Source organism: Heptranchias perlo, chromosome 5 (assembly GCF_035084215.1).
Source record: "Heptranchias perlo isolate sHepPer1 chromosome 5, sHepPer1.hap1, whole genome shotgun sequence".
NCBI lineage: Eukaryota > Metazoa > Chordata > Chondrichthyes > Hexanchiformes > Hexanchidae > Heptranchias > Heptranchias perlo.
The window spans coordinates 120,335,582-120,348,455 of record NC_090329.1 but is presented as its reverse complement, the minus strand read 5'-3'; the positions used below and the strand labels follow the sequence as shown (position 1 = coordinate 120,348,455).

Here is a 12,874-nt window from a genome sequence, read left to right as displayed (position 1 = left end):
ACTGGTGTTGATGCTGGTGTTGGTGCTGGTATTGGACTGGTGTTGATGCTGGTGTTGGGGCTGGTGTTGGTGTTGGTGCTGGTATTGGTGTTGGTGTTGGTGCTGGTATTGGACTGGTGTTGATGCTGCTGCTGGTATTGGTACTGGTATTGGACTGGTGTTGATGCTGGTGTTGGGGCTGGTGTTGGTGTTGGTGTTGGTGCTGGTATTGGTGTTGGTGTTGGTGCTGGTATTGGACTGGTGTTGATGCTGCTGCTGGTGTTGATACTGGTATTGGACTGGTGTTGATGCTGGTGTTGGTGTTGGTGCTGGTATTGGTGTTGGTGTTGGTGTTGGTGCTGGTATTGGACTGGTGTTGATGCTGGTGTTGGGGCTGGTGTTGATGCTGGTGTTGGGGCTGGTGTTGGTGTTGGTGCTGGTATTGGACTGGTGTTGATGCTGCTGCTGGCAGTGATGTTGATTCCCAGCCTCCACTGACACTAGCATTTGAGCCCTTTTGCTCAATCCACGTCCTCACTCAGTGAAACAAATTACTTCACAGTGAAGTAACATAATTTATTTTTAGCTGCAGGCACCATTCAAGTAGTTTTTAATAAGGGATTTATAGTCACATTTATGATTGTACTACAAATAGTGAACAGAGGAAATCCTCCTGATTGATTTTGCTCACTATTATTTTTATAATTTTTATTCATACATTTCTCTTTCCCCTCCCTCCCACCCCAGCGCAGTACTCAGATGCTCATTGAATTGGGCAGGTACGATACTCGAGAAGATTTCACTGTCGTGTTACAGCCTTTCTTTCGCCATTTGCATATCCCAGTTTTGGAAGTAAGTGATAACGTTTTCAGGTCTATTTATTGCAGAATACTATAACCAGGAAGTGCTGCCCCTCCACTGCCCCTGATGGGCCTGCTCCATCGTACACTCCTGATGTACCTTTTCTTTTTAAATTCAGAGTGGACAACCCGATGTGTCATTCTTCGCCCCAGACTGTTTCCATTTAAGCAAGAAGTTCCACACGCAGCTATCAAGAACGCTCTGGAATAACATGGTAAGATGTTCAGCATCAGATTTCTAATTCACTTTGGAGCCCATCCCTAGTGCCTGACTGGCACTGCAGAGGGTGTCATGACATGATGGGCTAAATTTCACTCCAGGCTCAGAGCTTAGGAAACTAGGAGTGCCGATTGGGAATTCAGGCACAGAGGCCAGCAGACCCTGCAGGCGTTTCCCTTTGTTAAAATTAATGGTGTGCGTGCATCAGAATGCTTGGTTTGCGCTCCTGATGCATAGAGCTCCAAGCTGGCAACATAGAATCATGTAAACTCTATCCTCTAGGCATCGTGGTCTGGATTTTCTGCTACTCTGGAAGTCCCACCTGCCACAAGATTTTTCAAGGTCAGGGTAACTTGCATTTTTTTTTCGATGAGCTCCCAGCCTTCAGCAGGGAATCTGCCTGGGGGAGGAGAGGTGGAAATTAGCAGGAGTGGGCCTCAGAGGCCTGTCACGGTGTAGCTTTGGGTGGCAGCCTCTGTGCTGCCTGTTAAACTTGTACAGAAGTTTTGAAAGTTTTTTTTAAAAGGGTGTCGAAGAGCGTGCAATCAGTCTCTCTACTTCTAGATCCGTTAAAATTAAAATTTCCCCTGACAGACATCAGGTGAAATATTTTCGTCATTTGCATACCATTACAGTGAGCCTTCCCACAGTACAAGCCTTCTAGTGGGAGATCCTGAAATGGCAGCGGAGAGCGGGGAGCCGGCAAAAGTGGCTCGTGAAGAACTTTCCACCCAAACCCATTCAAGTCACACCTGGGCGCCAGCGTAACTCGAGTGGAAAATCTCGGACTTTGAGCTTGCGAGTCAGAAACTGCCAATGGCTTAATTCTTGCTGAAGGCCAAAGTGTAGACAAGTCACTGGGCCATAATTCCTTGTGTTAGCTTGGCTCTGTTGTAGGGCTCTCGCCTCAGAAGGTTATGGATCCGAGCCCCATTCATAGTCTAGGCTGACGTTCCAGTGCAGTATTGAGGGAGTACTACACTGTTGGTGGCGTCCTATGAATGAATCCTTAAATTACTAGTTCTGATGGTTCAAGTGGACTTTAAAGATCAATTTGCACTATTCAAAGGACAGCAACGTGTTCTGTATCAAAAAAAGGGGAAAAGGAAATCTTTATTATTCTCTAATTCTCCCAGTGCCCTGGCCAACATTCAGCCCTCCAAAAGCAGCAAAAACCAAACCAATTCATCATCCATCTCATTGCCATTCGTGGACAATGGTTCCAGTGTTTACCCACAGGACATAAAGTCTGTAAAACGCTCTGAGATGCTTTAATATTAACAACAACAACTTGCATTTAGTAAAACGTCTCAAGGCGCTTCACAGGAGTGTTATCAAATAAAATTTAACACCGAGCCAGATGAGGAGATATTAGGATAGCTGACCAAAAGCTTGGTCAAAGAGGTGGGTTATAAGGAGCATGTTAAAGGAGGAGAGAGAGGCGGAGAGATGGAGAGGTTTAGGGAGGAAATTCCAGAACTTAGGGCCCAGGCAGCTGAAGGCACGACCGCCAATGGTGGAGCGATGAAAATCAGGGATGCACAAGATGTCAGAATTAGAGGAGCGCAGAGATCACGGAGGGTTGTAGGGCTGGAGGAAGTCACTAAATAAATGCAATCATATTTTTTAAATTTTACTTGACAACCCAGTTTGCTGATCACTGTCCAATGACCACATCTGGAAAATGAACATAAATCTCGCCAGTTCGGGGCAGGGTCTACCTTGCCCAGCAACACTCACTGTCCGAGGTCACATGTGAAGGGTGAGGGACAAGAATGCTGTAGCCATCCATCAAATCGTACTCCCAGTGTTGGCCTTCAGGAGATGAGAATGGCTGGAAAATTGGAGGGAATATTGGTAGAGAAGAGGAAAAAAAAGACTTGCATTTTACAAGTGCTTTACAGCCACATTTTTTAGTGATGTTAGTTGATGGAGAAATATCGGCCAGGACATCATGGAGAACCCCCCCCCTGCTCTTCTTCGAAATAGTGCCAAAGGATCGTTTACGTCCATCTGAGAACGCAGATGGAGCCTCGGTTTAACGTCTCATCTGAAAGACGGCACCTCTGGCAGTGCAGCACTGGAGTGTCAGTCTAGATATTTGTGTTCAAGTCTCTGGAGTGGGGCTTAAACCCACAACCTTCTGATTTCGAGGTGAGAGTGCTACCCACTGAGCCACTGCTGACAAGAGAAGAGGAAAAAAATTCAGAGGCAGAAAATATGAACAAAGAAAGTTAATCATCGAATTTTATCTGTATTTATGATTGGCAATCATGTACTTGTCAGTATCCTGTTGACAACTCAGTGCTGGACAGTCATCCCCCAATAAAAGCCTCTCACACACCACATGGTTATATAATGACAGGGATCCATTCCCAAATAGCCAACTGAAAAGACCCCAAGCTATTTGTTTTCTATCAGGTATAAGTGGCCTTAAGATCACAAGTGTCATTAGCATGGTAATGGGAGCCATTAGCACCAGTAGCACAAAAGGAACAAATATTACAGCAGATCAGCAAACACATCTCTTAATGTTACAAGTAAACAGCCACAGTAAACAAGAGAAAGATCAATTGAAGCCTGAGGTAATTGGCTAGCCTTTCACACTTGCAGAGTGATCAGGGTTTTGCAATAGTATCAAGTGTTGGAGAGGAATGGCTACAGTGTTAGGTCCCACAAGCATCAATGAGATAAATGACCAATTAAACAGTTCATTAGTGATAACTATTGGCCAGGACACCTCCCCCACACTTCTTCAAAATAGTACCATGGGATCTTTTATATCCAACTGAGAGGGCAGACAGGGCCTCAGTCTAACATCTTGTCCAAACAGTATCACCTCTGACAGGGCAGCACTACCCTCAGTACTGCATTGGAGCATTAACCTAGACTTTGTGCTCAAGTCTCTGGAGTGGGACCTGAACCCACAACCTTCTGATTCAGAGGCAAGAGCACTACTAACATAGCCACAGCTGACAGCAGTATTTACCCCACTGTTTGCACCGCACTCCCGCTGGCCACAATTTTACCTGTCAGAGCCACATTAGGGCTTCATAAATACTCAAAAATCAGAGTCCAATTACGTCATTCGGACCCCGACGCGAATTTGAACCTGGACCACGCGAGTCGTGCACAGTGCCAACAGCACCGGGGAAAGCTGTCGCCAAATAGATGCAGGTATGAATCTCACTTCAGAGACTTGAGCACATAATCTAGGCTAGCACTTCAGTGCAGTACTGTGGCAGTGCTGCATTGTTGGAGGTGACGTCTTTCCGATGAAACCATTAAACCTAGGCCCTGTCTACCTGCACGGATGGATGGAAAAGGTTCCATGGCACTATTAAAAGAAAAGCAGGGGAGTTCTCCCCGGTGTCTTTGGCCAACATTTACCCCTCAACCAACATCACTAAAACAGATTAACTGTTCATTTATCTCAATACAGTTTGTGGGACCTTGCTGTGCGGAAACTTGGCTTCGCATTTGTTTACTTTTCAGCAGTGACTACACTTCAAAAGTATTTCATTGGTTGTGAAGCATTTTGGGACATCCTAAGGACATGAAAAGTCCTATATAAATACAAGTTCTCACTTTCTTTTCACTTTTTAGATGTTGAAAGAATTACTGTGTTTCGAGCAATATTTGTTTTGATTTCAGATGTTCAGTATTTGCAGTTTGGAAAGATGTGGATTCACGCCTGTGATTCTCCACATCGGGGCGCAGGAGATTTCTTCTGGCTACTATTTCTGGTTGAATCAAGAAAGAGTTCTAAAAGAACGTGCTTATGATTTTGCTAGAAACAGTGGTCGAAGGAAACATTGCCACTGTTAAGTTGGCAGTCTCAACTTGTGGCACTGCTAGAGGGCTGGGAGTAACTCACCCAATGCCCAAGCCAGTGGGGGAGAGGTTCGGAGGGGGGGGGGGTTCATGATTTCCCCCCCCCCATTAATTTGGAGGTCGACCAATGGTACTTTGGAGGATCGCTTCCATTTTGCTTCCAGGATCCTCCATCACCCGTCTTCAGTCTCCAGAATCGGAATGCAAGTCTGCCCGGTTCCCGGCTCGGCCTTCGGACGAGACATGTCATCATTCCCCAGTTCCCAGCTCGGTTCCCCTTCCTCCCGCTGTCGGCCAAATCTAGCTCTGCCACTGAACTCACCATCCTGACCACCCATCTTGCCCTTGGAAGGGCGAGTGGCACAGGGAGATCTAAAGAGAAGGAGAGAAAATAAAACCCATTCAAACTTGAGCTGTGCTTTTTGTTTTTCAGTTACAACCTGTTGGTGAAAAATCAGACTTTCAAGACGCCTCAACAAATATCTCCCTGAGCTGCCCCTCCCAGGTAGGAATCATACGTGCTGCTGTGGGGAAGAGTTCCTCTGGTCGCTTTATGTAGCAACATTGTGAATGTGTTCAAGAATATTTCTCCTGCTTGGTAGTTCATGTTCAAAAAGAATGTGTTTGTGATTTTTCTGGAAAGATCTGCCAGAGGAAATCTTAATGGATACATTTAGCTATATATAGCGACCAGAACAATCTTTCCTCCTTACTTATGCGTCAAGGATGAGCTTAAACTGAAAATGTCTTTGTGAACACTCGGAAGGCACGGCATGTCAGTGCCCTGATACGCTGCAGTATGGAGTAGTATGAGCTGGGACATAAAGCTAGAGGAGTTGGGGAGGTTGAGTGAAGCAAGGCCGTGATGGGATTTTTAGAGGATGAAGAGGATTCTGAAATCAATAAATTGGGGAAAAGAACCAGTGGAGGTTGGTGGGGACAGGGGTAGCGGGTGAGCAGGACTTAGTGCAGGGTATGGTTTGGGCAGCAGAGTTCTGGATGAGTTGGAGTTTGTGTAGGATGGAGCTGGATAGGTTAGGGAAACATTCATCCTGGAGTTGCTGAAGATATGGTGATGGAGCAGCTGAGCAGTTTAAAATTCAGCTCAGTACAGAAAGGGACCCTGAGGTTGCCCACTATTGGGTTTAGCCTGAGAGAGGAACTGGGAAGTGGGATTTATTAGAATGCTAAGGTGTGGAGTTATGGGCAGGAGCCGAAGACCATGGCCATAGTCTTACGGTTGAGCTTGGGAGAATTGTAGCTCATCTATGATCAGTACATATTTGGAAGCTGACTCCATCCTTATGGATAATGTCAAAGGGTAGTATGTAGATGAGTAAAAAGAAGATATTAGCTGCATGACTTATCATAGGGAGATGGTGTACTTATATTAACTCTCCTTGCTGGACCAATAAAGGATCTCAGCCAGGATAGAGCAATAAAACAAGGACAGAAAATGATGGAAACACTCAACAGGTCAGACAGCATCTGCAAAGAAAGAAAGAGTTAATGTTTCAGTTCAGTGAAAAGTCATCAACCTGAAACGTTAACCCTGTTTCTCTCTCCACAGATGCTGCCTAGCCTGCTGAATGTTTCCAGCATTTTCTGGTTTTATTTCAGATTTCCAGCATCCATGGTGTTGTGCTTTAGCGAAACACGGACAGTTGACTCAAAGAGGGTAATTTTAACTTTGGATCATGGTGTAAAATGGGTGATATCGAATTAGCCGCCCATTATACACTTTATCTGGTTTCTCTTTTCATTGCCTTCAGTGGAAGGGAAAACCATTTTTGTATAATGGGCGGCTAAATCGATATCACTCGGTTTGCACCATCGCCCAAAGTTAAAATTACCCCCAAAGTCTTTGTTACATGAATGGATTTCGAGCAAGTGATACAAGCAAAAATCTTATATAAGGTATCAGGGTTTAAACCCAAGAACCAAAATTTAAAACTGAAGTAACTATAATGACGCATTCTCCAGGAGAGGGGCAAGGCTGCACTTGTTATAATGAGAGGTCTACCAATAACAGAATTTATATTAATAAGGTTCTGTTGCATAAGTTTATGCAGTTGAAAGGACTCATAAGCCTATTTACATTTCTTTATTCCATTACAGGATCAACCTTTTCTTCGAACGTTCAAGAATAGTAACTATACTTACCAAGGTGTAGATCCAATCACTAAACCTCCTGAGGTAATCTCATACATTCTTCAAAACCTGTCATTGTAATGAATGAAATGTCATTGGTAAAACTACTGAAACTACCTAACTATTACCATTAAAAACCATAGAAACCACAAAGCATGGTGTTGTCAGCAAATATTACATTACCAGAATTATCCTCACCATATTATTTATAATGTGGAGATGCCGGTGATGGACTGGGATGGACAAATGTAAGGAATCTTACAACACCAGGTTATAGTCCAACAGTTTTATTTGAAAATCACAAGCTTTCGGAGGCTTTCTCCTTCATCAGGTGAGTGTGGGATTCCATGAAGGTTACCGCATATATAGTCAGAGAACAATGTCTGGTGATTACAGATAATCTTTCCAACTGCCCATTGTCAAGGCAATCAAAGTGTTCAGACAGAGAGACATTACTGAATATACAAACGGTCAGAACCCAAGACAGAGAGAGAGAGAGAGAGAAACATCCGAAAGGAAGAGAAAGAGAGAGAATGATCAGTTGTATTAAAAACAGATAACTCTTTTTTCGCTGGTGGGGTTACGTGTAGCGTGACATGAACCCAAGATCCCGGTTGAGGCCGTCCTCATGGGTGCGGAACTTGGCTATCAATTTCTGCTCGACAATTTTGCGTTGTCGTGTGTCTCGAAGGCCGCCATGGAGAACGCTTACCTGCAGATCGGTGGCTGAATGTCCTTGACTGCTGAAGTGTTCCACCAGGTATCGTTCTGACTATATATGCGGTAACCTTCATAGAATCCCACACTCACCTGACAAAGGAGAAAGCCTCCGAAAGCTTGTGATTTTAAATAAAACTGTTGGACTATAACCTGGTGTTGTAAGATTCCTTATATTATTTATAATTAGTATAAATTGCAAATGACCTATAACAGACTGCTGAGATCCTATAATCACTGCCCCCAACATGAACATTTCACATTTTATTTCAAAGGCAGCATTGAATCCAGCAGTTTAATTTGCCATTAATTCTAAGTCTTAACAGTTTTTAAAAGCCTCACATGTGGCACTTTATCAAATGTCTTCCGAAAATCCAAGTAAATTATACCCACTAGATAGCCCCTATTCCCTGGTTACTCCCTCAAAGAATTCTGATTTGAATAGTGCTGTCTTGATTTTCATTACAAAGAAGTGATGGAAATCACCACAGAGGCTTTATGAAGATGTGGAGTTGTGACCTACATCAAGATATATCCTTGCAAGATACAAACAAGTCCTCAAAGGACTTGAGCAATGAATGATATGGACTGTCAAGCCTATTGCACAGCTTTAGCAACTGCATAATACAAGCACCCGAATCATTGGATGTTCCTACTTAGTTCCACTGAGTTAGTGATTCATTTTCTTTCAGAATTGGGGCAGTGACCTCTCTTGTTCAGAAAACCAAGCATCAAAAACTATACCAACATCAGGTCAGTAAAAGCTGATTTAGTTATCTTTTTCCACTTTTGCCAATTTTAGATCCTCTGCTTTTTGTATTGGTTTTCACATTTATACAGCTTTACGAGATCAAAATAGTTCAATTACTTTTGGCACTTTGGACTAATTAGAGGATAATGGCTATCGAAGAGTGATAGCGTAGGCATAATCTAAATGAAGGATTTGAATGGTTTATATATAAATTAATGGATACTAGGGAGTGATTACGGACTGCAATCTAATCAATGGGTTCAGATAGTTTAAATATAGAATAATGGATACCTGGCAGTGATTACAGACTGGAATCTAATCGAGGGGTTCATATAGTTTATATATAGAATAATGGATACCTGGGAGTGATTACAGGCTGGAATCTAATCGAGGGGTTCAGATGGTTTATATATAGAATAATGGATACCTGGGAGTGATTACAGACTGGAATCTAATCGAGGGGTTCAGATAGTTTATATATAGAATAATGGATACCTGGGAGTGATTACAGGCTGGAATCTAATCGAGGGGTTCAGATGGTTTATATATAGAATAATGGATACCTGGGAGTGATTACAGACTGGAATCTAATCGAGGGGTTCAGATAGTTTATATATAGAATAATGGATACCTGGGAGTGATTACAGGCAGGAATCTAATCGAGGGGTTCAGATGGTTTATATATAGAATAATGGATACCTGGGAGTGATCACAGGCTGGGATCTAATCGAGGGGTTCAGATGGTTTATATATAATGCTCATAGTAATGAAAATAGTCGGTGCTGAAGAGTCGGAAGTAAGTAGAAAATCTTTCCAGCCTTTGCTTTCATGCAGTGTCTGCCAGTATCATGTTAGCTATTGTATCTCCCCTGACAGCCTTTTGAGCCTCGTGTATCGACACTAATGTAAAAACTGTAACAAGTAGAAAGTATTTGGAGTTGAATTCTCCTGTTTTGTTTTTCCCCCATCTGTTCATTTATTTCTGCCTCTGGTTTTCCCCTACAGTTCACAGGCTTCGGCCTGCTGACATTAAAGTTGTGGCAGCAATGGGAGACTCTTTAACTGTAAGTAAAAATTTTGTAAAGTATAGAGTTGGGTAATGGAGACGACAAAAAAAAATCTTACAATCCTTGAAGAGATGGTGGATGCTGTGATAGGGTCTCTTGGTTTCTCTCGATGGCTAACCTCATTTGGACTACATGACCTTTTCTGCATTTATCTTGTGAGATATAGAGTTACATCGAGTTACATGAAAACTACAGCACAGAAACAGGCCATTCAGCCCAACTGGTCTATGCCGGCATTTATGCTCCACACGAGCCTTCCCCCTCCCTACTTCATCTAACCCTATCAGGATACCCTTCTATTCCTTTCTCCCTCATGTGCTTATCTAGCTTCCCCTTAAATGCATCTATGCTATTTGCCTCAACTACTCCTTGTGATAGCGTGTTCCACATTCTTACCACTCTTTGGGTAAAGAAGTTTCTCCTGAATTCCCTATTGGATTTATTAGTGACTATTTTATATTGATGACCTCTAGTTTTGGAATCCCCCACAAAGGGTAGATGTAGAGAAGACGTTTCCACATCAAATCCTATCATTATCTTAAAGACCTCTATCAGGTCACTCCTCAGTCTTTTTTCGAGAGAAAGAGCCCCAGCCTGTTCAGCCTCTCAGTTCTGTTATCATCCTTGTGAATCTTTTTTGTACCTTCTCCAATGCCTCTATATCCTTTTTACAATATAGAGACCAGAACTGTACACAATATTCAAAGTGTGGTATAACCAATGTAGTGAATGGGCAGCCGGCCAGGAGAACATTGGAATGGTCGAGTCTGGATGTGAAAATGGCATGGATGAGGGTTTCAGCAGCAGATGGGCTGAGGCAGGAGCGGGGACAGGCGATGTTAGTTGGAGGTGGCCGCTCTTTGTGACAGAGAGCATATGGGTTTGGAAGCTCAGCTCGGGCTCGAATAGGACACGGAAGTTGCGAACTGGTTCAACCTGAGACAGTAGCCATGGATCAGGTTGGAATCGATGGTAAGGGGACGGAGTTTGTGGCGAGGGCCAAAGACGATGGCTTTGATCTTCCCAATGTTTAATTGGAGTAAAGTGCAGCTCATCTGAGTTTGGATGTTGGACAAGTTGTCTGACAACACAGAGGTAGTGGAAGGGTCGAGAGTTGGTGGAGCGGTAGAGCTGTGTATGGGGGAAAAGCTGAGTCCTTTCTGACTGTCACCATTTGTCGATAAACCTATGGAATCTTCAGCAAAGTACTTAGATGTAGTAAATTAGAGAAACAAGCCAATTGGCTAAAGAGCTCTGGAACATGGAGATAAAGAAAAGAAAATGCTCTTACACTAATTCTAGTTACTCAGTACAAATCATAAACTTGATAGAATGGGTTGATTTATCAAAAAGAGACATGATTCTGGGGCTTTGTTATATCTTTAATTATAATACAGAAGTGCACAGATCTTGAAAGAGAAACTGAAACTGTGTTGTCAAGGTTAATTAGCACAATTTGCTTTGACCTTTAGAACCTGGACTCAAACCCAGTCTAGACTGACGGGATGAAAGTTATCCTTGCTCTAAGCAGTCTTAACCTAACAGAATTTTCCAAGTGTAGGACCACTGCTTACAACTGCCATTAGTTCTTTGCTAATTTGCTTGCAAAAAGGTAATTTTTTTACAGAGAGGCAATGTTAGGTTGTTGTATTAAAGAGTGCTAAAAGTTAGAATATCCACCCTACCATTCTGTTCAAATTAACCTACAATCTTTGTCAGACATATTTTAAACTCCCCTCGAGTCACATTGTTAGTGCTATGGAATGGTTACTGTACCAAATATCCTGTAGATTGAATAGTACATCACCTTTGGCTGAAGAATTAGCACAAACAATGGACGTGAAGCCATAGTCATTTTTTCGAGTTATAAGAATCTTACAGTTTTTTTTATATTTAGGTTGCATTTGGAGCCCGGGCAAAAAATCTGTTTGAATTGCAGACTCAATATCAAGGTGTTTCATGGAGGTAAGAATTTGGGCAAGATCTGTTAGAACAAAGACACGTTAAAACACAGATATGGGGAGTGAAGCAGCTGAGTACTGTGTCCTTTAAAATAAAAAAAACACTAGAATTAAATTCAAATAAACCAATTTGTTTAGATTATCCTTTCAAATGACCCAGTAATGAATACACAATAGACTATAACATCAACAATAATTTTTTTCTCTTTTCTTTTGCAGCAATGGTGGTGACAAATCACTTGAGACTGTGACTACTTTTCCTAGTAAGTCTTTATCTTGGATCTGTCGTTGTGATGGTCTTTCTCAGCCTACCCTTGTTGCATTGTACATTACAGAAATGATCAAATCTCCATGGGACACAATGGTTCCTGCACTGTAGGCTAGGGCAGATGTTGCCGAGAGGCAGCAGACCATGGTTGAATGGTGGAGCAGTGAGGAGTGAAGAATATTCTGGAACTTTGCTCGTTTACCTTTGGAGAATCAGGTTTTTTTTAATGAACAACTTGCCCTCAGAAGATTAAATGGGTTGGATGCAGTGCACGTGGTACATTTCTTGTTGATTTCTCCTCTGTAGCTTAGGAACTGGATCACACCACGCCTCTTTTGTGGTCCAATATGGCGGGCGATGTGCGCGCGCTCATTCTGCGCCAGTAGTACGCCACTCACCATATTGGTAAAGGTCCCTCTATAGGCTTCCAGGACCTGTGTCTGCAACAGGTGTTAGACCCTTTGCATATGCAAATAGGGGTCTGCTTGAGGCCCCCTTTGCAAAATTTGTTTGCGACGGACTGCAGTCTGAGGTCGGTATTCTCATGCATTTGGCAGCCACACCAACGGTCCTTAAAGAGACCACTGGAGGCTGCCACCAGAAAGATAAGTTCTGCTCCTTCCGGCTCCGCATTAAATTCGCAGGCCGCTGCCAGCCACCGGTCACCACTCCCCACCCTGCCCCCCCCCCCCCCACCCCGATTGCCTCCCCCATCTTCTGGCCTCTCCTTACAACCTCGGCCAATGTTCATGCCGGCCGATCTAGGTGCTTCCTGGGACCGACTGGCTCCCACAGCTGGCCGGTAATAAACAATTGAGGTCGGCGGCCCAATTGCCCGTGCTCCTGCCACGGATCTCTTTAGGCCTGAGCAGCATCAGAATTGTGTCCCGATTCTGGCGCTATCTGATTTCCAGGCCTTTGTATCTATGTAGCCTCTGGCACGAATAGTTGTGTCCGAATGTCAGCCCTGATTCTCACTATGTGTAAACAATGTAAGTCATGACTGGTTTTCTCATACCACAGTAAACAAGGAGGCCCTGCTGCTTCCGGAGGGTCCACCTAAAGT

The 12,874-nt window shown here is 43.4% G+C and overlaps 1 protein-coding gene across 1 annotated transcript in view; it reads left to right on the top strand.

The window, feature by feature from the left end:
• plb1 (phospholipase B1) overlaps window positions 1-12,874 on the top strand; it is a 142,513-nt gene that overhangs the window by 101,410 nt on the left and 28,229 nt on the right. The window contains exons 41-48 of the mRNA XM_067985133.1: window positions 727-831; window positions 959-1,054; window positions 5,327-5,398; window positions 7,012-7,089; window positions 8,454-8,514; window positions 9,518-9,576; window positions 11,477-11,544; window positions 11,760-11,803. Of these exons, the coding sequence (XP_067841234.1) occupies window positions 727-831; window positions 959-1,054; window positions 5,327-5,398; window positions 7,012-7,089; window positions 8,454-8,514; window positions 9,518-9,576; window positions 11,477-11,544; window positions 11,760-11,803 (583 nt within the window). The remainder of the gene's footprint in view (window positions 1-726; window positions 832-958; window positions 1,055-5,326; window positions 5,399-7,011; window positions 7,090-8,453; window positions 8,515-9,517; window positions 9,577-11,476; window positions 11,545-11,759; window positions 11,804-12,874) is intronic.